This window comes from Leuciscus leuciscus (genome assembly GCF_965113295.1).
Source record: "Leuciscus leuciscus genome assembly, chromosome: 5".
Taxonomy (NCBI): Eukaryota; Metazoa; Chordata; class Actinopteri; order Cypriniformes; family Leuciscidae; genus Leuciscus; species Leuciscus leuciscus.
This window is the reverse complement of record NC_138729.1, coordinates 25,432,687-25,455,433: the sequence shown is the minus strand read 5'-3', so window position 1 is coordinate 25,455,433 and position 22,747 is coordinate 25,432,687. Positions and strand designations below refer to the sequence as shown.

At 37.5% G+C, this 22,747-nt stretch overlaps 1 protein-coding gene across 12 annotated transcripts in view; it reads right to left on the bottom strand.

The window, feature by feature from the left end:
- Window positions 1–1,187: 1,187 nt before the first annotated feature.
- Window positions 1,188–22,747, bottom strand: part of atxn2 (ataxin 2) — a 30,783-nt gene continuing 9,223 nt past the window's right edge. Inside the window, exons 6-26 of one of the 12 annotated variants that reach the window (XM_082168967.1) lie at window positions 21,328–21,342; window positions 16,141–16,265; window positions 15,838–15,929; window positions 15,543–15,731; window positions 14,799–14,965; window positions 13,744–13,959; window positions 12,594–12,776; window positions 11,444–11,623; window positions 11,239–11,343; window positions 10,394–10,464; window positions 9,967–10,316; window positions 9,667–9,733; window positions 9,353–9,493; window positions 8,533–8,550; window positions 6,970–7,042; window positions 6,499–6,692; window positions 5,637–5,763; window positions 3,923–4,293; window positions 3,670–3,841; window positions 2,005–2,043; window positions 1,188–1,447 (exon numbers count right to left, since the gene is read on the bottom strand). In XM_082168967.1, the coding sequence (XP_082025093.1) occupies window positions 1,419–1,447; window positions 2,005–2,043; window positions 3,670–3,841; window positions 3,923–4,293; window positions 5,637–5,763; window positions 6,499–6,692; window positions 6,970–7,042; window positions 8,533–8,550; window positions 9,353–9,493; window positions 9,667–9,733; window positions 9,967–10,316; window positions 10,394–10,464; window positions 11,239–11,343; window positions 11,444–11,623; window positions 12,594–12,776; window positions 13,744–13,959; window positions 14,799–14,965; window positions 15,543–15,731; window positions 15,838–15,929; window positions 16,141–16,265; window positions 21,328–21,342 (2,924 nt within the window). In that variant the 3' untranslated portion in view covers window positions 1,188–1,418. Of the gene's footprint in view, window positions 1,448–2,004; window positions 2,044–3,669; window positions 3,842–3,922; window positions 4,294–5,636; window positions 5,764–6,498; window positions 6,693–6,969; window positions 7,043–8,532; window positions 8,551–9,352; window positions 9,494–9,666; window positions 9,734–9,966; window positions 10,317–10,393; window positions 10,465–11,238; window positions 11,344–11,443; window positions 11,624–12,593; window positions 12,777–13,743; window positions 13,960–14,798; window positions 14,966–15,542; window positions 15,732–15,837; window positions 15,930–16,140; window positions 19,014–19,437; window positions 22,493–22,747 lie in introns of those variants that run through there. The other 11 variants (XM_082168975.1, XM_082168971.1, XM_082168969.1 and 8 more) reach the window with 11 other exon arrangements.

The following is a 22,747-nucleotide window of genomic DNA, read 5'->3' as shown; positions in this document are numbered from 1 at the left end:
AGTGCAGCATCTATTTTACAACCGAATAAAGACAGATTAACATAAGGAAGACAAATAAAAGACAACTTACATGTGCACTTTGTTCTGCCTGTGCTTTGAAAATAGATGGGACGGCCGTATCTTTCAGACGTAGTACTGCTACCGTCTTTCTGGACCCATATTCCATTTTTTTCTAAGTAGTCCTCTGGTGCAAAATGTTCTTCGCAAACACGATACTGATTTATTTTGTTGAGAGGCGTTGAAGTACATATCTCCAGAGCTGCTAGCCATTTATTTCTCAGTTCCAGATTTGAAGGAATTCTGTGAAACATTACATTCGTGTATGTCCTTTGCTTATTCTCACAACCTTTTGCTACGCAGGTAATTACCATGTTTGCTGTAACTTCACAAAATAAAGAATCCAAAAGCGAAGACACTCGGTGCAGGTCACGCTGGTATGTTCTTCTTCATCTGTTTTTTTGACGCGTTGCACGCCGGTATGTTGACGGAAGTCGTGGGATTTCATGTGTTGCGTGAGATCTCAGCGCCGAACTAGCAGTGCTTCGCCTAAGTAGCAGTGCTTCGCCTGTGCTTCCCCCTAATATAGTCCCAAGTCAATATCTGCCTAGGAAATCGCCTAGTGTTAATCTGGATCGCTTCTTGTACTCGTTGTGAATACGCAGGCCACAAGAAGTAATTACGTGGGGTTTTTTTTTTTTTTTGATCACTTTTACTCAGGCCATGCTAACTGGCAACAAAGGATTCCATTCATTGTGCTAAGCTAAGCTAACGCCGACCCTGTCAAACTAAAACAATGCATGCACTGAGACAAAAATGCATTTGCACACCTATCTAAATGTAGGAAAGAATGTGAATAAGCCCTATTTCAAAAAACGGTGGAGTGTTCCTTTAATGGAAGTTTCTTGTGTTTAGTTTGGTTACAACCATTCCGTTTTGTTGGTGTTGATTTACCCCAAGGTCTTGAGCACAGCTATAGCAGCAGCATTCAACAGTAATGTTAATACTGTCAATATACGGAAGAATTATCTTTAACTTAGAAGGTGCAGACGAAATGTTCCAGTTATTTATGCAGTTTTCTCACTCTTCTGGGCTTTTTTGCTATTGTTAGGACCCACTGCAAGAGTTCTAGTGTCACTGAAACGTGAAAAATGATTCCTCGTTAAAACTCTTGTATTTCTTTTCTTTAAAAAAAAAAAAAAAAAAAAAGCCACAGTTCACCACATCTTTGCTGTTAATGTTTCTTAAATCACTGGTGGTGGGTAGCAGTAGAGCAGCATGATAGAGGTTCTCGTGGCCATTTAGGGGGATGTTTAGAGAAAGGTAAGGATTGGTTGGCCAGTATGTGGTGTGCGGGGCCAGATAGCTCTGCAAGGACCAGGAGCCACTCAACTCGACTGCTGTTCTCTGATCTTCATCCTCTACATCTGCTGCTGATGATGAGCTTGCACTGAAACACACAATGATTTATTTTACACACTTGATAGCAAAATGAACAGAGAAACTTAAATACACATGTACAACAGTTAACATCACAAGTCAGACAGTATGTTACTAACATTACAGGCAAAACAAAAATTTCAGATCACTATATATATATTCAAATGCATACATTATAAAAGACAACAAAATGTTGGTTTGAAGATTATATGGAATGTGCAACGTTTTTTTGGGGGGGTTTTTTGGCCTGCCTGAAAATACAAACTTATTGGCAAAAGGTGGTGGTTGAAATTGAAAAAAATACTAGTGGAGTTTGACTATTCAATTCATTACATTGCACGTCGGGAAAATACCCAAAACTGTTTTAGACAAGGAAAAATACTAGTATAGTAGTAGGAAAGCTATAGTAGTAGCCAGTAGGAAAGCAATAATTAACTGAAATATACTGTATAGAAAGAATCACATTTTATTAATAAAAAATTTCTTAGCAAGTATTGGGGAAAATGAATTATGTATATACATTTATAAGTGTTATATTGTATATCAAGATGTATGTTGAAAACGTACTGTGACCTGACATTGTAACACCCATGATGAACCTTAGATCTTTGTTTTCAATAAAAAAGGGGAAAAAAAAGTATTTTATTATTTTGTTAATTCAAAAAAACGTAATAATAATACTATTAATAATTAGATAAAACAAACATAGTTATGCAATATTTATTATTTTTTAGATAAGACAAAATAATTATTCAAAATAATAATATTAATGTGATTATTATTATATAAATGTTTCTTATATTTTATATATATATATATATATATATATATATATATATATATATATATATCAATCAACCCTCTACAATGCAAGTAAATCACTTGCATATGCAAATAAATCTTCACTCTGGGCGACTAAATGTCTATCATGAGCCATTGGCAAATAAATTCTTAGATTTTACTCACCAGTGTGTGTTAGAGGCTAAGTATAAGTTTAGCATAGATATATTTTCACTCACTGAACACTGACTTTGCGCTTGAGAGTTTCGCTCTCCGTCATGCAATCTGTAGATTCTGTACTATTTCAATGCAGCTCAATGGATGTGCAGGCCAGGGTACCTGTATTTGACGTACCGTAAACTCTAGTGTCCCGTCGCTTTGCTGAGAGTGCGGTGTTTCTCACACACACGCAAAGAGAGAGTCTTACATACCACGCAGAATCAAATCGTTACATGTAAACGATATTCTCTGTTGTATTTTCCAGTCAAAACAACAGAGTTCATTTGGAATTATTCAGCTTTTAAGAACAAGCAGAAGATATGCCGGTTTCTCCGGTAGTGAGCAGAAGTAATGCGCAAACTGCAATCTCATTGGCTGGCGCTCATCTACTACTGTCCCTGTTTTGATCTCAGCAAATCAGTTCCAGCGAATGCTGATAACGTGATTAATATTCATGGACCCAGCAGCTCATCAATCCTTAGTGTGTTGTACAGTGGATCTGGAAAGTATTACACAGTACATGGGATTTTTGTCGTTTTTTGATTTTTTATAAATTTGCAAAGATTTCAAACAAACTTCTTTCACGTTGTCATTATTGGGTATTGTTTGTAGAATTGAGGAAAATAATGAATTTTATACTGTAACAACAAAATGTGGAAAAAGTTAAGCACTGTGAATACTTTCCAGATGCACTGTATATTGTTATTAGTATTATTATCTTTTTAGAATAATTACTATTATCTATTACTATGATCAATTTTGTCTGTTAAAATGACAACTATTCATACATGGTTACCAAGTTTTAGTTCTAATCAAAGTTCTATAATTAAATAGTGCTTGATTATCATATCATCAAAATATAATGCTTGATTGACTGATGTTAAGAGTGTACGTTCAGATATTTAAAAAGCTGTGCTATTTTATATATATATATATAAAATAGCACAGCTTTTTAAATATCTGAACGTACACTCTTAACATCAGTCAATCAAGCATTATATTTTGATGATATGATAATAGTATATCTATGATGATATGATATAGAAGTATATCAGTCTGGCGAGTAAACAAAAAAAAAGTACTAGCCAATGGCGATTCTATTGCCAAGGTGTGCGTAGAGGGTTGTATATGTATATAAATACACATGTACACTGTGTATATAGATATATTATTATTATTATATTGTATTTATTTATTCTCTATGTGTTCAGTTGAGCTGAGAAAGGCTCTTACCAGGGGCGAGAGCGTAGGAGTAGTGTGTGGCTGATGACACAGGGATGGGGTTGAGAGTGCCCTGGGGCAGCGCAGGTTGGGGGCCAGTAGGAGCCTGTGTGGCCATCAACATCATAGTGGGGTGGGAAGGAGTGCCATGATGTTGAGGCACCATCCCTGACTGCATGTGTGCCTTTAGAAACATAGTGAATTAATATCCTCTGAGAATTTTTTGTATTTTTATAATCCTGGTGTCTGACTCATCAGCACTCACCTGCTGCACATGAGCCATATGGTTATGGTTGTACCCATGCTGCACCTGCTGGGGGTGGATGTAGACGGTCTGCTGAGCAGAGGGGAAGCTGGCTTGAGGGGACTGAGGGTTGGGGCCGGGGGTCATGGAGGGCGGGGTTGGAGCCAGGGCAGAGTACATCTGCTGCTGTGGTGGGTTGCCCAGGTGCATGGCCTGGGCTGCAGCCTGGTGCTGGGAATGCTGAACGGGGCTGGGGGCCGGATGGCCGCCTCCGTGCTGGTTACCCTGCTGCGGTTGTCCTGTCGGGGTGGCAGAGGGCTGAGGGTGCTGAGGATGAGGGTGCAGGGTGGAGTTTGGGTGGGAAAACTGCTGAGGAATGGGGGTAGGTGACACTGAAACAAAAAATTACAAGCAGTTATTATGTTTAGTAAAGTAAATCCAGTGAATGCGATTGTTAACAAATAAAGAAAGATATAATACATTAATTACAACAACAAGAAACATGACAGGAGGAAGAGCAGTCTATCATTAAAACATATTTACATTTAAGTAAAATAGAATCTAATTTTCCTTTATTCCTTGAAGGATTAGTTCCAAACCTGTAAGAATTTATTTCATCTTCTGAAAACAAATGAAGATCTCTTGGATGAAATCTGAGGGCTTTCTGTTCCTCCATTGACAGCTACGCAACTACCACTTTGATGCTTCAAAAAAAGTTCATAAAGAGATTGTAAAACTTATCCATATGAATTGAGTGGTTTAGTCCAAATTTTCTGAAGAGACTTGATCACTTTATGTGATGAACAGATTTATGCTTTTATTTAATTTTTATTTAACAGATTTAATTTAGGCTTTTATTCACATAAACATTCATCAACTCACACGTCAGTTGTGGTAAACGGAAGCTCAAGCATGTTCACTTGAAGTGCGAGAACCAATGAGGTTCATTCTCGTGTGTTACGCATCAACCAATGAGGTTTGTTTTCGTGCGTGAAGCAGGTTCGGTTAAGCTTCTGTTTATGTTAGCTGATTAATGTTTAAATGTTAATAAAAGCCTAAATTAAATCTGTTCATCATAAGGCCAGTTCACACTGCACAGATAAACGCCAACAAACAAGTTGGCCGTTGGATTTAGAATTTTATGAAAAATAACTGTCATGTTTACATTGCCCCAACAGACAAATACTGATTGAACATATTCAGTAAGGTGAAAACAAACTCCGACCAATGCCAACAGACGCCAACTGGGGTAACACACTGATCCGACAAAACCGTGTTTGTTAGCGTTTGTCTATGCGGTGTAAAGTTGCCTATAAAAAGCGATCAAGTCTCTTCAGAAATTTTGGACTAAACCACTCAATTCATATGGATTAGTTTTACGATCTCTTTGTCAAATTTTTGAAGTGTCAAAGTGGTCATTGCATAGCTGTAAATGGAGGGACAGAAATCTCTCCGATTTCATCCAAAAGATCTTCATTTGGGCTCTGAAAACGAACGAAAGTCTTATGGGTTTGGAACGACATGAGGGCGAGTAAATGATGACAGAATTTTCATTTTGGGGTGAACTAATCCTTCAAGTCATTAATGTGTGGCTCATTACAAAGACCAACATTGGTTTCTGTAGCTTCAAGCTATTCAGAGGCAACAAAAAGTGACTGTAAATTTAGCACAGTATGACAGTAAAGGGGTAAAGTGGGCTGTCAAGGCTTAGTCTTTGTGCTGGGGGAGTTCTTACCATACATAGTATGCGTCTGCTCACCATACTGATTGGTGGAGGAAGAGACCAGGCTAGGCTGAGCGTGGCCAGGAGGGGTGATCATCCTCGCACTGCCCTGAATCATAGGACTGAACACATGCTGGGTCTGAAACACATGAACCCAGCATCATATTAATCACTTTCACTTTTCTTGTTTAAGACAAGAACAGTTGAACAGTTGAACAGTAAATGGTCTGCAAGATAGTACCTTTAAGAATTTTCTTCAAGAAAAAAAAACCCTTGAGTTTATCTTGTATAATGGGGAAAAGAATCTGTCCAAATGTTATCCAGTCAATTCAATGACATCACTCAATCATAAAAAAGATTTTAATGACATTCAGAGTATCCAAACAAACCACAACAATGTTTTAAGCAAAAGAATCAAAGATTCCTACACTTCCCACCGTTGTTTGTTGGTATCTTTTCAGCAAACAGTAAAAAAGTACAGTCTATGTAGTATGAATGAAATCCGGGCGTACTACATCCATCATGTTGGCTTTGTCATGTGACCTAAAGCACCAGTTATATCACTGCCATTCACAACTCCTCCTACGTAGCCATATTGAATCGTAAAGTGTCCATTGGATGCAAAATTCAGAAACTCAATGGAGGTATTCCGCCATTCAGGAACTTTTCACTCATAGTTTTATAGTAGAAATTTGAACATACTAATTTCATGTACTGCCTACTAGTAAAGAGGTTGGTAGGGAAGAAAGCATATTCAGACAAAGGGTTACTCTTTTTTTTATAAAAAAAATAAAAATGTATTGGCTGTGTTCATCTTTTACTACTCTGCTTTAGTAATTCCTCGTTAGAAATTAGATTTCTAAAGTCACTGTACCTGGGACTGGTAGTGGGGCATCTGTTGTACCAGAGGTTGACTAGCAAACTGCTGGGGGCTACAAGTGAAGTATTGGGTGGAGTAGGCTGGGTTCTGTGCCACGATGGGCGGCCCGGCAGCTGTAGCTGGATGCATCATTGTAGATGTGCCAGGTGGGTGATGCTGGTCTGGCCTTTGTTGTGGCATGTTCGGTACTACAAGCAGATACAGCAAAAGAAGAGAGAATGAAAAGGGCATTTTGCCTTAAATCATTAGAGATTGAGAGGACATCATGAAAAATAAACTATTTTACACAGATCGTATTTCCTAAATGCACAGACCGGCAAACAATCTACAAAATCAATACACAAGAATATATAGTGTAATTCCCTCACATTGAAAAAGCTCATGACTAGAGGATGCAAAACAGCCTTAACTAACATTTGAAAGCAGCTTTAAAAAGCATGCACACTGAGAAATAAGCATTCTCACCTTTACCTGGTCTGTAGGGCTTGTTCTGGTTCATGGCCATATGAGGAACCTGAACATGGTACATGGTTGGAGGCTAAAAGATGAGGAGCAGAACTTGAGATGCAGAATTACATACATGTTCTGAGTTTTTACTTAGTTCACAGTCTTGAAAAACACTTGCTTGATGCATATTAATACTATCATGTATCATATTCTGTTGATCACTTCTGTAATTTACTTTTAGCACTTTCTCTTCTTGTCTCAAAGCGCCAACAGGAAAAAGCTATTTGTACACATTAGATCAATGTTGAACCCCTCATCCTCAATTTCTCAAAGACCCAGAAAATTGTTGTCCTCTACTGCTGATGGGTTGTTTAAAAACAATGAGATATCCACACATCAATGCTTTTGAAAAAAGACTGACATAAATCCACACAACATTCTGGCTTTTTCCTGTTCTGGTCAAGGGTTCATGCAAACAAAGCTTCAATGCTCTAACAGAACCAAAAAAATAAAAAATAAAATAAGGTAAATGTAAAATGTTATTACAATTTTAAAGCAAAAAAGAACAAAAAAAACCTGCTCATTCAGAGTACTGAAAAATCTTAGTTGACAAGGTAAGCTAAAAATGTAATGAGAGTAAAAAAAAAAAAAATTGACAAGAGTATGGAAATTTTAATAAGTAACAGATAATCCATGGCTAGCTGTGCATTACATTTTTTTAATGCTTAACGTTGCGGCAAAGAACCACCCGACGCGAAGCCTCCGTGGAGCGCATTCAAATCGTTTAATATCAAATAGTTCAGCTAGCCGTGGATTATCCTGCTTATACCATGGTCATTTGCCAGCATTGACAACTTAAAACTGTTATTGATGTTTGCAGTGCAATATTTGACCGGAATGGTAAAAATTACGCTTATTTCCGTCAGTTACGACTCGTTAGATCTAGCATTCTGCCCGCTTTGAATCAGATACAGAGATAAAATAGTTTGTAAGATTAAATTTATTACAATAAATGAATAATAGGATTTATTTGAAATCATTATATAGCGCTCTCTCTCCTAGATGCGTGTGTGAATTTCCTGTCTGTTCAGTGTCTCTCTCTATTAACAACGAAGCTGTGAGTTTAATTATTTCAAAACCAGCGATGTAACCCCCTCAGTGCTGAGAAATATAATGTAGCGATTCAGTAGCAAATCTATTTTATTAATGAAAGTCACAGAGCAGTGTTGTCAAGTTTCTGTGCTCCTGAATCTTTCTGTGTGTGCAGCGCGATCTCCGAGTGACGTTTGTTTGTTTGGTTCAATGTAAACAATGTGAATGATGTATGCGTCTGTGTGCTTCAATGAAAGAAGCGCATTTATATAGAACGGTGATTCAACTGACTTGGAACCACCGGTGCATTAAACGGTTTTATTGCACACCTTCCAGCCAATGAGAATAGAGAATTCAGACAGACCATGGTATAATAATAATAACTGATCAGCAGTAAGAAACGAGCAAACCAACATCTGCTGGTCAGTTATGCAGGCAAAAATCTCATACACGTTTTCAGTAGAAAAAAAAGCGTAGAATTGCACAAACCTTCCAGATAATGCTTTTCTAATGGAGAGAGAGGAAAGAGGGAAAAGAAACAAAAAGAACCAGCCTTTAGTGTGATTATCACTTGCTTTTTTCAGTATAAGATTAGTTTTCTAGAACATGTAAGTAACTAAAGATGAATCAACGTATTTTTAAGAGAGGCTACAAAGGAAAATGAACGACTGAACCATTGCTTTTGGGTTTTCCACTCTACACCATAATATATTCAAAAAAGTAAAGCTTTTATTTTGGTCAGTAGAAAATTTTTTAAATTAGTAAATATATTATCATACATCAGTGTAGTGCAACTTTTTGGGCTGATGATGAACCATGAGCTCCTTCCAAAGGTTTACAGCATGCTACCAGTAAAACCATCTGTACTTTATCATGTTTGGACCTTAAGGTCTGTTCACACAAAGTCCACATTTTTGCACAATATTGTAAAATAAACCAGTGCACACCTATGGACCTATGAATTCTAAAACTTTCATACCATTTATTTAAACCAAACTTAGAATGAACAGGCCATTACTGGCCCTTCTAACTGAATTAAATTAAAACTGCAATCATGTCATAATCATCAATTGAGCAATCATCTGATGGGTTATACATGCAGATACTTTGCAAATGCAACTGACAAATGAAAGTAAAGGAGGGATGGCTGAAGTATGAACACAATCAGGACATCAATGATCTTGGCACATGAATGAAAATATGAAAATAAAAACAAATGTCTTTTTGATGTTTTAGTACAAACGTAGTCTTCCATACACAGAACGAATTAGATTAAACTGACAAGAGGGGTTCATATAATGGAGCTCACCTGAACGCCAGGGCTCACAGGGGTCAGAGGGTACATCTGGAACATGGTCTGGCCATAGACGGCAGGGGGCTGCTGTACTACGATGGAAGGGCTGGGTTGACCCTGAGGCCGGGTCAGAGTGGGGGTTGTTGCTGGTTTAGGCTGAGGAAACAGTTAAAAAGAAATGTATGAACAAGAACATTCTATCTATAGTTTGTCAAAATGACCTAACTTTAAGGTACAATATATTTTGTCTCAGAAAAAAATAAAATATTTTTTGAGAATATGTTGATTTCAGTTCATTTAATGACAAAACAAAGAACCGATTTACTTACAGGGGAGCAAAAAACCCTTGGGTTGAACTCCTTGGCATTGGGATTGAGAGTAGATTTTCTAACACTCCTAAAAAGTGCATAAACAATAAATCAACATGGTTTTATTTACTATACTACAAGAACATTTCTCAGGGGAATGAGCAACACAATCTATTACTGGCATGCATCATGTTGCTGAGAAAGACTCTTTTAAGCCTCTTTATACTTTTGATAAAAATAATTTATCATTTTGAGAATGAATTCTGTCAGTGATTCACACTGCCAATGCTACAGCCATTTCATTTTCTTCTGCTGACTCACTCTGCTACAGGGTCATTCTTCTCCTCCTTCTCATCCTTATCTTTTGCAGCAGTGTTGGCCAGAGGCGAGGTGGTCTGGACGCCCTGAGATGTCACATCAGGCCCTCGTTTCTGCTCTGGTACAGCAGAGGAAGGAGAGAGTAAAGGGGTACCAGATTTACTTCCTGCTAGGGCGACGCTCACAGAAGTGGAGGCTTCTTCATTAACGCCGGACTCCATGGAGACTTTGGGTCCTGTTGAATCTGCTGTGCTCTTCTCAGCTGCTTGATCATTTGGCTTTACTCCAAGGTCCCTTGAAGTCTTGTTCACCATGGGATCAAAAACTGCATCTGAATTTGAGCTAGACTGCAACTATAAATGATGAAGGGATTCAATAAACTGAAGTACAGTTGCTGAAACACATATAATGGGAGAGAAATAAAACTTACCCTAAAATCTTCACTGAATTTTATTAAATTATCTATTTGTTTCCTGTGATCTGGAGCCATGCTGAGAGGCCCTAGGAAGATCAAAAAGTGAAAGAATAATTTTAGAAGGCACACTTATTACAAATAATTCACAATTAGATTAGATTTTTCACTAAGATATGTTTGATGTAATGGTGTCGCGATATACTGGTACTAAAATGTCTGACTCTGAAATATTTTTTCAAATGAATTGATATTGTGTTATATAATAATTATATAATAAATAATCCAGTGGCAGTAACTATCTGGCTGACGCGCAGATGGTGGTATTGCACCTTAAAGGACAAGTTCGGTATTTTACACTTAAAGCCCTGTTTTCAGATCGTTTCTGATGAAATACAATGGTTATGATTGAAATTTGGACAAATGCTGCTGGCCCGAGAATTTTGTACGCTTTTGTACAGTTAAACGAGGAATGTGACTGATAACATTACTTATTTTTCGTAATTTCTATAGATGTCACAATGTCATTATTGTGAATTTGTGTAGTGAAAATCTGATATTGTGACAGCTTTAATGCATATGCCGAGCCTATACTTGTATTGCAGTTTGTGTTTGATTTTAGTTTCAGTTTGATAAACTGAAAAAGTCATTTCTCACTCTATTTACAGTATCAGCAATTTTGAGAAAGAAAATTAATTCTTAGAAGCCAAATCCTTAATTCATACTGACAACTTGGAATTTCTGCTTTCTACATGCTTTATGTCAACACAGCAAAATTCACATGCAGCTTTAGCAAAAGCTTCAAAATTCAGATAAAAAACGGCTGGCTGCATATGATAAATGACATCTCCAAAGGTACACACCCTTGCCGATGGATCTGATGCTTGCAGAAGCTTCAATAGGCTTCACATTCTCTTTGTTGGCATTAGGAGAATTTTGTCTTGTCTCTAGTACTCTTGATTCTTTGGCTATAGAAGAAAAAGAAATGGAAAAAAGGGCTGTTGTAAGATCTGGTACAGAAGAAATGAATAGCACAAATGCCCCATATTGTGTAAGGGACGTCCTAACCCTCTTCTATAGGAGATGCTTCCAGGTTGGTGGCCGGGTTAGCTGCTGTGGGAGAAGTCGCCGTTGTGGAAGCGGTCATAGAGTCTACTGGCACTGTACCAGCCTGTGGGGAAGACAAGCAGGAGGAGCTCGGAGCACCTCCGCCAATGCTATTCTGTCGAGGTGAACGAGGTCTGTGCGCTAAGAAAAGTGGGGAAAAAAATTAGTGCGCATTGAAGTGTTTTCTACTGAAACTGAAATATGGGTACAGATTTAAAATCTAGGCTTACCACTAGAGACAGAACAGTTAGTGTTTTAGCAAAATTCCTAAGTTTCATTCCGAAAACGGTTCTGGTGCAATGTGTGGGTGAAGTGCTGGGAGCTTTTCCTTTAATAGCGATTTACATCGAGTACATCGCACCTTTTTTCAAACCGTGTTTTTGTCTTATCCTGAATAACTATGGTAAGCCTGTAATAAGCATTTATACTCTGACTACTTTACACTGGTCAGGTCAGCACCGCTGCGGAGAAGCCCAGTACCTGCGTGACTCGTCATAGACATAAACAGAGAGAAGTAGCTCCAGCTACAGTGTTCTTCCGCAAGACGCATGCCGTTCTGTTTTATTATCCGCTAGAGCGCTGATTCATCCAGTAATGAAACAAGTGAAGTCTTTATGAATCAATCATTCAAACCGATTTTAAAAATATCCTGTTTCACCTGTCTGGATCTTACATTTGTGTTCAAGCATATTCTACCCCTTCTGAGAGGGTATTCTCCACTGCTGGAGATACAATAAGCTAGGAGAGGTCCCAAATTCTCCTAGAAAATGCAGAAATGTTTATTTTCCTTCTGAGAAATAAATATTTTTTGCAAAAATTGCCAAATAATATGTTGTTGAATTTGTTGACATTACCAACAAGTCTGTTAAACTCATTTGACAAGTATAAGAAACAAACACAAAAAGGATTGTGCATTTTTGGGCAATTCCACGCAAAACTGTCACATCCATAACGCCAACACAATGCCATGGTATTTAGTTGGTGTTATGGATGTGACAGTTTTGCGTGGAATTGCCCTTTTCCCTTACTACAATTTTTTATTATTTGTTTTAATAAAAAAAAAATTTAAATAGGAACCGGAAAATTTCTTACGATTCCCAACCCTACTTACCACCACTGACAACAGATGACCAGGTTCCCCCAGAAGGGCTGTTGCGAGCAAGAGGGGGAGCAGAAACCTCCAACGGTCCACCTGGAGACATATAATCAGGCGGAGGACCACCACCACTTCGACAAGGGGCCATTCTATGAGGTCTCGGAGTTCGCTGTGACTTGGGAGACATTCTTGGAGGACCTGCATTCACAAACATAGAGATGAGTGAGTTCTGAAAGAAGAGACAAACACCCTTTAGTGCATCTCTTATCAATGTGTAGTGTGTAGCTCTCTCCAAAAGCAGATGCTGTGAACTGTGACATTCAAAGTATCAAATGTGAAGCAAACACTGAGGGGAAATAACTATGCCAACTATTTGTGATTTCAATATGTACTGGATACACTACAACACATGGTACCAGAAAATGTTGTAGTTTTACCCTTCAGTAGCTTTGTCATGTACAGAGCAGAATGACAAGCAGAAGACAAAAAAAAGATACTGACCAAATATTAAGAATTCATTCCCACAACTGAACTAAAATGAAAGAACGGATTAGAACAAAGTGGCCATGAAAATTAGGGAATGAATTAGTAAAATGTGGCCACGATTGAAATTAAAATCAAATTAGTACAATGTGGGCATGTTTTAACTAAAACAAGGGAACAAATGAATACATTGTGGGAACAAATTCATAAGTTATGGGAATGAATTCTTTATTTGTGGCCACAATATCTTCTGCATGTCATGTGTAAGGCTCTGTCCTCATGAAAAGTTAATTCTACTCAATCTACCTGATATACATTTGAACTGAAGAGGCTGTGACAGTTTCTCATTTGATGTATGAGAATACAATGTCGAGCCAATGTCAGACATGGAAAGAAACACTTGGGCATTGTTAGTGGTGTCCCCATGGCCAAAATACAATGCCAATCCTTACACCGCAGAAAATGAGTGGGTGAAACATGTCCCAAATTCACTTCAATCATGCACAGAAAGAGGGATAGCAATAGAAAATGGAACAAGAGAAGAAGTGAGTCGTTTTATTAAACACCAGGAAAGTCCCACAGCTGTTAGTGACAGCCGTAATTCAGGCATTCTGATTGCAAAACGTGAACCTGAGCAGTGGTGCCACAACAAAATGGCTGCTCAGTCTGGAATTTCTGGTACCTTCTGAGGACAGGCGTTTGGGCATGGTGGACAGGGGCCCTGAAGAGCCATGAGCAGAGGGGTGAGACAGGGGCCGAGAGGGCCTGGATGGGGGTCTGGAGGGAGGCCGGGTGGGCGTGGCCGCCCGGGGCGGGAGAGAGTTGGTGGGGCCTGACTGGTAACGGGATGGAGGGCGAGAGGAGGGAGATGGGCAGCGTGAGGGCCAAGGGTGTGCACCTGACAGAGATGAAATGAGCCGAAATGAGAGGAAAGAAAAACTACATTTGACTGAGAGAGAGGGGGAGGGAAAACAAATGACCATGTAAATTGAATAGGAAAATAGAAAAGTCTGAAGGCCTTATAGATTGAGAATTTTAGATATGATGACCGAAACTAGCCAGGAGGAAAGGTAGAGAGAGGAGATGGAAAAGTATTGAGCAAGAATGACAAGACACCAAAGAACAAGGACGAAAAGTAACAAATGACATTTTGAGATATCTTTGGTTAATTCTGAGGCAGTGAAACCGAAAACAGTAAGGCACCGGGACTTCAAAGAAAGAACATTGGAAAGATCAATCAGATTCTCTTGGAACAGCAACAGTCTTGGCCTAAAGTACTCCCTTGCCCGAATCCTTTTATCATGAAAGGACTAAAAGCCAGAGAGATGATTTGAAAGATCGACTGTTAGTTGAGGAGAGAACAATGGATTAATAGATACCATTGAAAGCAAAGGGGATTTTTTTATTTATTTTTGCTCATTATAATTTCTAGTATTTTAAGTGGAAATTTTGAGTACTGTTTTAATGGACTAATAAGGAATGATCCAGTTGAAAGTGATAACAGGGGAAACTTTGAGACGTCTATCAAAGATCCAGCCAGAGAATATAAGCACAGTGCTTGCTGCGCTAGTAACTCCACTAATTATAATTTATGGATTCAAAGCTGCATAACCAATAAACATACAGTTTGTTTACATACATTACCAAATTTGATCGTTTGAAGCATCATTACACTAGTTACTAACTATTTTAGACGACATGGATACCCAACACAAATCATCACAAATCATCTTGTACCTCCATTGACCACACGCTGATCCATTGTGTTGTAGTCGTGAGATCCAGATCTGGGTGTGGGTGGCCCAGGGCTACACTGAACCAGTCTGGGTGAATTTTGACGACCAGCTCCCCATGACATCCCTGGTTCTCGGTTCCTCTGACTAGGGGGAATGTATTTGTTCTCTCTGTTTAAGTAAACAAAATAAAGAGGAAAACTCTGGATTTAAAAAATAAATAAAAAATTAGCAATACTTATCTAACTGAATTCAGTTCTGACCAAAACAATGTAGTGCCAACTAATACAATTGTTGTAGTAGTTGTAATGGTTGTGATCACATTAGTGGAATTTCAGCATCATTTCGTAGGTAAAAAGGTCCACTATCCATTCACTTAATGTGAAATTTGCATGTTGGGAAATATTTAGTCCAAATGCAAAATTCCTGTTCGAGTGCACGATTGGTTCATTTAATAATAAGGCAGGACTTATTCTGCCATATTTTGCATTGCACTTTTTTTCATTCATAGTTATTCATGGTAATATGAGTGAAACTAGTAATACGAGTATAATAAAATATGCTTTTATACACTTATGAAATTGCTTTTTCTTGCTCTTAGTATAATTTAGAGTAAGACAAGCATGAAAAAAAACCCTCTACTATTATGAATCTCCTTTTTATTTGTTCATCGAAAGAAATACACTGGAGCACAAACATCTCCTGATCTAAACATCCATACAGCAGCAGTAACTAGTTCAAGCTTCACCTATTGAGGCTGTGAAGCTCCCTCTCTCCACGAACCACAGCAGTATATTTCTCTTCCTCTGAGCGGTCGTCATTCTCCAAGGCCACCCGGGCCTTGTAGGTGGCACTGGCTTCGATCTCCTCCGCCAGCTGAGACGCACGAGCCTCGCGCTTGAGGAACTCCTCAGAGTTGTCTCGCTCCAAGGGAACCCTGGAAACAAAAGGAAAAAACAGACTAAGAGACAGCACATATCCAGTATTTAAACAAAACAAGATATTCATCAGAGGTAATTTAAAACACAGATGAGATGACTTACGTGTATGATGACAGGCTGCTGTCATAGGTGGACTTCACACCGTATGTCTCCTCATTGTATTTAAACATCTCATCAGGATCCCAACCATTTGACTGAGAGGGAGACAGTTTCAAAAATGTGATTACAGTTTCGCACCATACCTCTCGTAACCGCAGAAAAAAAAAAAAAAAAAAATTCACAGTTAAGTGTGACCTCAAGTGGCTATTGTTTTAAACATCTAAACGTTACTGATTATGATACTTCTACAATGATCCAACTGCAATTTATTACATTATGTCAAGCCTGATTTGTTTGACATCTCACCAGATCAGTGTCAAGAGATTCCATGCTGCCCGAGATGTGCTGCTCCCCTCCATCCCAGGGTTCCAGATCCTTCTCTTTGTGCTCTCCATTCAGACGGGCACTTACCGCACTGTCAGTGAAGTTATCTTCACCAACACACAAAATAAGCAACAGGATTCAAATAACGTGTATCATGGTGATGCAAAAGCACACAAATGATTATGAAAGAGACATAAAATGTGAGATATGGGTGACAATGAAGTGGAAACCAAGTGATGATTTCAAATGCCGGGTTCAGACTACACGACATTAGCCAGATTTTGGCACAATCCATTTGACGTAGCGTATTTATGGTGATTCTTAAACGACAATGGGTGTCGGGACACAATAATCAATCGTTTTATACCGTATAGTGTAACACCGTGGACGACAACTGACGCTTCACAAGGTCCCGACAGAAAGACTAACTTTTTTTTTTTTTGCCCTCCACGACAGGTTCCGTCACATCTGTGCCATTGACCAATAGGAGCACAAAGGCTCTTCTGAACACAGCTTTCAAACATGCCGAAACGAAGTTTGTGGAGCTACGACAACAATACTCCTGCCTTTATGATGCCAGCACGACGCTTCAGTAGACTGTTTGTTTACGCTCTTGTTTACGGAAGTCAGTCGCTAGTTCCGCCTTCTTGATGACATCACACACATTTCTTGTACACAAGAATTTAGGAGTCAACATCACATAATCTGACAGAGTGATTATCATAATAGACAATATTGTGTAGTTTGAACCCGGCATAGATGGTCACAAATGGTGGTGCAAGGGCGAGGATCTCATATATAAAAATAATACAACTATATTGTATCTGAGCTCACCAAATTACAAAAACATTTTAAAGGCCATGTTATCAGAAAAAAGATGGAGCTGTATTTATTCTTCTGACATCATGTTCAATTTATTATTGAAGAATTAAGATCTTGTACCAATAACCAAAGCAGACAGGAAACAAAGTTTCCTGTTTATATTTCCATCATTGCTAATAGTTTATTAATAGTTTATTAAAAAAGGTGCAGTCACATTTCCCGTCGTGTGCAGAGTTTCACAGTCAAAATACAGTCATTTCAAGGAATCCAAACAATAGGAAATTTTGCACGAGGGCGAAGAATTTTCATGTGGGTTCAAGTTGATTAGACGCATTGACCAACAGAAAGCAAATGTGACCGCACCTTAAAACTATAAAATGAACTTGATTAATTCAACAGGAACGCTAATTAGAAAGTGAGATCCCTGAGAACATGACCTTCACTTGAGTAAGTCAGAGGTTAAGGGTCACAGAGAACTCAAGAGGAAACACAGTAACACAAAATAATTAGGAAAGAGGTTAAGGGTCACAGAGAACTCAAGAGGAAACACAGTAACACAAAAGAATTAGGAAAGAATCAACATGTGTGGGTTTATTAAACAAACTGTGGCATCACACCATGCATTTCGGTCCGTGTACATTTTTAGCATTTCATTTCCTCTTTGGAATGGAATAACGAGAAATGAAAAGATGGCTTGTCTATTTAAAAAAATATATTTTCTGGTTTAGTTTAAAAAAATTAAAAAATAAGATTTGGGCTCAATTTCTTCATAGGCATTCATCTTTTCACAAATTTTCATTTAGATTTGTGTTTAGACTATTATAAAATTAATATTATAATAAAAATGACTCTTTGTCGAAGTTTAGCATTTTTATACTGAAGTATAATTTTTTTGCAATTATGTCAAAATATTACAGTCAAACCTGAACATGGTGTTGAGTGTTATATGTGCGTGTTTGTATTTGTTCTCCATTGTGGATGTGTTTTGGAGTTATAACATTATAGTTCTCAAATCAAGTTCAGTTTTGGTTGCATGCATTGTTGTAAAGATACAATAAATAACGTTTTGCATATTACATTTTCTATTGTATTGACTGACCTACACATCTTTCTGCAGACATCAAGCTGTGCAGATTCATTTATAGATTTAACAACATTAACATAAGCCAGAAGTGTCCAATCCTGCTTCTGGAGGGCCAATGTCTGGCAGTTCAGCTCCAGCCTATATTCCAACACAATGCATTCTCAGAAAAAAGGTACAAACGCTGTCACTGGGGTGGTACTCTTTCAAAAGGTACACCTAAATAGTACCTTAAAAGGTACATATTGGTACCAAAAGTGTACATAATACTGTAAAGTACCTAAATTATACATATTAAAACATTTTTAAAGGGTTGCATCCCAGTGACAGCTTTTGTACCATTTTCTTCAGAGATTGTAGCCTGGATATTTCTAGTAATCCTGAAGACCTTGCTAAGCTGGTTCAGGTGTGTTTATAGGGTTGGAGCAAAACTTTGCCGGATATTGACCCTCCAGGAGCAGGACACCCATGATATAGGCCCTTCACAATAATTTAATGTAATTTATCAATACCTAGTACATCTTTAAATACAGAGCTCATAAAAAAATAAAAAAATAAAAAAAAGAGTAAGAAAGTATGGTCATGCTTTAGTTTAGGGTCCAATTCTCACTATTAACTAACTATTAATTACGACTTTTGTCTCAAACTCCTAATTACTACTTATTAGTAGTGAGTAAGGTAGTTGTTAAGTTTATGTATTGGGTAGGATTAAGGAATGTAGGATATAATCATACAGAATAAGGCATTAATATCTGCTTTTTAAACTAAAGTGTTACCGAAAGTACTTTAGTAGTTAGAAAATATTAACCAGGGCTTTGCTGGACAAACATTAAATGCATAAAGCAGTGGGACTAAACAATACCTTGAAATAAATTAACAAGCCTCAGATGAACATTAACCAATTAAGCATGTAACAATAGTAACTTTAAAAAGTGCTGTTTTCTTAAAGGAGCTGTATGTAAGAAATGTATTTCAATTAATCATAAAATGGCCCTGATATGTCACTAGACATTAAGAAATCATGTTCATTTCAAACACTTATATCACTGACAACAGTAGTCCGGCCAGGATATTGTCATTTAAAAAGTGAAGTTGCAGCCCTCAACTGATGTTGATGTTGTCATCTTGTGTTTTGGCCTGAAGCTCCACCCTCCGGCTATCTACCAATCACGAAGTCAGTAGTGTTTCGGCATCGGGGTTGCCAGCTCTGCTCTAGTTACAGCTACGTAGCAGCCAACGTTCCTGCTGGATCCTGCAGCCTATCTGGCAACCTCGAGTCAGGGGGAGGGGGAGGGGATACACCGCTCTACAGTCATTTGAAAGTGATTGCAGTACCAGTTTTGGCCACAATCTTACATCCGGCTCCTTTAATTTACAGTGTTAAGAGGGTTGGTTTAAAATTATATTCTACATATGATCGAATCTGTTCAATATAATTTGTAGGTTAATGCATTTGGTTAAATGACACAAAGCAATATGATACAATTAATTTTGGATTATTTGTTTAACACTTTTGATTTGAACCACTGCAGAAACTCTCCTCAGATCACAATTCATATATTGCTATTTTTATTGGATTGTATTTCTAATCCTAAATCAATTAACAACGTTTTATTTTATAACCAACCATTTACAAGGTATTCTAGCCTTCTAGTCAAATGTATTCAACTTTAACAGTACAGTTCCTATTCATAATTCATATTTGTGTATCGATTTAAGGCCTATAATACAGTTACTCTCCAACCATGCTAATTTTGTCGGGTATTAAGTAGCCTACATGTTCACAGATTCAATTATTTATTCTATCTCATTCTTTTCATGTAAACTGAGTACACAATGCTTACAATCATACTTTTTAACTTTATTTCTATCTATTTTACACAATTATTTATTCAGGTGTGTCACACACACACGTTTTATGGGGGCTTTCCAAAGACAATGATTTTTTTACTGTACAAACTGTATATTCTATCCCCTTACCCTACAACAACAACAACAACAGAAAACATCACTTAGCATGATTTACAAGCTGTATGATTTATGTTGCTTTTAAATATAGAAATAAAAAAGAATACACCAAACTCTGTGTCAGCATACTGTATTGCTTGCGACTATTCAAGTGTCGTAAATTAGAGGCAAAGCTGCCCTTTATTATATGCCCAGCAGCAACTTATATCTGTTTCAAATGTCAACGAGTGGTGGTTCGTGTGGTGACAAATGCTTATTAAAATGGCATTTGGTAGGAGACTTATTTCAACTGACAGAATTAAGGCCATACTGAAGACAACCCGGTTTGACCAATCAGATTTAAGGGGCTTTCAGCGCCACCCACATATGCGAATAAAATCTCAAAGCCGATTTGTAAACCAAAAGAAAAATGAGAAATTGAGTCTAAATCTAATTTTCCGTTTGTTAAAGTAAACAAAAAAAACAAATAGACCAGCAGTCTTTTCATTTCTCACTATTCCATTCCAGATAGGAAATAAAATGATTAAAACATACACAGACCCATTTCAATCTGTAGTTTCAAATAATTGATAAAGTAGTTTTCATGCCAGCTTTTGCTTATAGCTGTTAAACTGGCCTTGCATTGAATTTAACTTTGTTAATGTTGATTTCAATAAATTAGTTTTTTTTTAAAGGAAGAGGAGAAAAAGCATGCTGGATCAAAACTAAATCACAACCTGAAGAATTATGATCTCACACCAAGATTTATTTAGATAAAGCAATACTGTGGTGCTCATGAAATGAAACAGGCCTCTAATATGACATCATCAGGTTCATGATGCAATGACAGTCAAAATGTTACAGTAGCTACTTGCAGCCAGCTTTGAGGGGGTTCAGCACTTGTCCGTTGCTTGTTTGGCTTTTGGTATGGTGAATGATATTTTATCTTCACGCGATTCAAAATCGAAATCTAGTAGCTTAAGTTATTATAACATTGCACAATTTTCCTAATGCTTACTGAGGTGAAGTATTGTAGAACACAAACCTTCTGTAAAAGCTACCACTAATTGATCTGTTAAATGTGCCTTTTAGGTACTTAAAATAGGGGTGTTATTAATTAGTAAAATAATTTCTAGTTTGACCCAGCATAATCCCTGATCAAGCAAGATTATAATAACAAATAAAAGCATTTCTGTGTCAAAATGCCAGCAAGTCTTGCACTATTCACCTACTCAAAGAACGCCACAAGCAACTAAAAAAAGCATAAATTTTTTTTGCATAAAAATACACTGGTAAAAGAAATGGATGAGTTGTATTACCTGCATCTGATGAGACTACGTCCATTTAAGAGAAAAAGACAGAATAAAGAAGGGGTCAGTTTGTGAAAGTCATTGAAGAGATTCAACTAATGCATTTCAGCAGCTACAGTGAAAGAGACAGGCTGAAAGGGATTGGATTGACTGAAAGGAGCAGTGGAGACATTAAATATACACACTTCAATGCAAACTGCAAATGCTGTTGTCACCAAAAGGATAAAAACAATTGATTTCATGCCTTATGAGGTTATTCTATATCCAATATGTCAAGTATGTCTGGAATGATAATTTCATAAGTGTGTTTTGTATTGCTGAAAGCAGTATGTAGCAGCAGCATTATAAATATTTTATAACGAGTGGTTTGCCATGTCTTTGATCCATCAAAATGTCATCCCATCTCATTACAACACATTTCGAACTCTGTAAACAAAACATAATGGCAGGTCTACTGCAGGCACTGTCCATTATGATGTTTCTGGTGGTCTGCATTTACACTGCAAGGCTCACAGATCTGATTGTGTAACACTGACCACATCACAGATTAAGTTGATTGTTCTAGTATATCCCTGTATATATGGTCATTATGAATAAGCTAAGATGGTCTTATTCTTTCTGCACAGTCATTTCCTGAAATAATACTCATTCATGTTTTTTTACATGATGTACAATTATGTACATTATATCACAAAACGTATATGAGTCAATGAGAGATTTATGGGGAATTCATTTATTTGTGTACTGATTTATGTTCATTTTCTAACGTTTAAATAAAAAAACTCAATGTAATAATGTGTCTGATGGCTAGACATCTTTTCACTGCAGAATTACTTTGTTTGGACATTTACAAATATAACAATATTCACTTACAGTAAACATTAATCACATAAAATTGAGAAATAAGGAGAAATGGATATGATGACAAAATAATGAATATGTATCAGATTTAGAACCAAAAAAGTCCAATGCGAGTATCTAATATCTGATTCAATATGTTTGTCTACACATGTGTAACAAAATCAGATCTGGGGAAAAAAACTGAATTGCAAATACAGGCATAGGTAAACTAGGGGTGTAACAGTTCTTGGTAAAAAAAAATCTAACCGCCACGCACTTGCACCGCGGTTCATCTTAAATCTGATGACGCATCTATAATATGGTTTTTATTGAAAATAACCAGCCAATCACCGACAGGGGGCGGGTGTTGTGAGGTTTTGCGCTCGTGACTCTGACTTCGCATGCAGCCGTGCACGAGCGCAAAACCTCACCACACCCGCCCCCTGTCGGTGATTGGTTGGAACACTATTTATTTTGGGTTTTTTGGGCCTGAAATCGCTGATACAACCTTTAAACAGCAGATGTAAAATTTATTCGTCTCTGGTCATGATTTGGAGACAATGAGCATTATTAACCGTTTTGCCGTGCT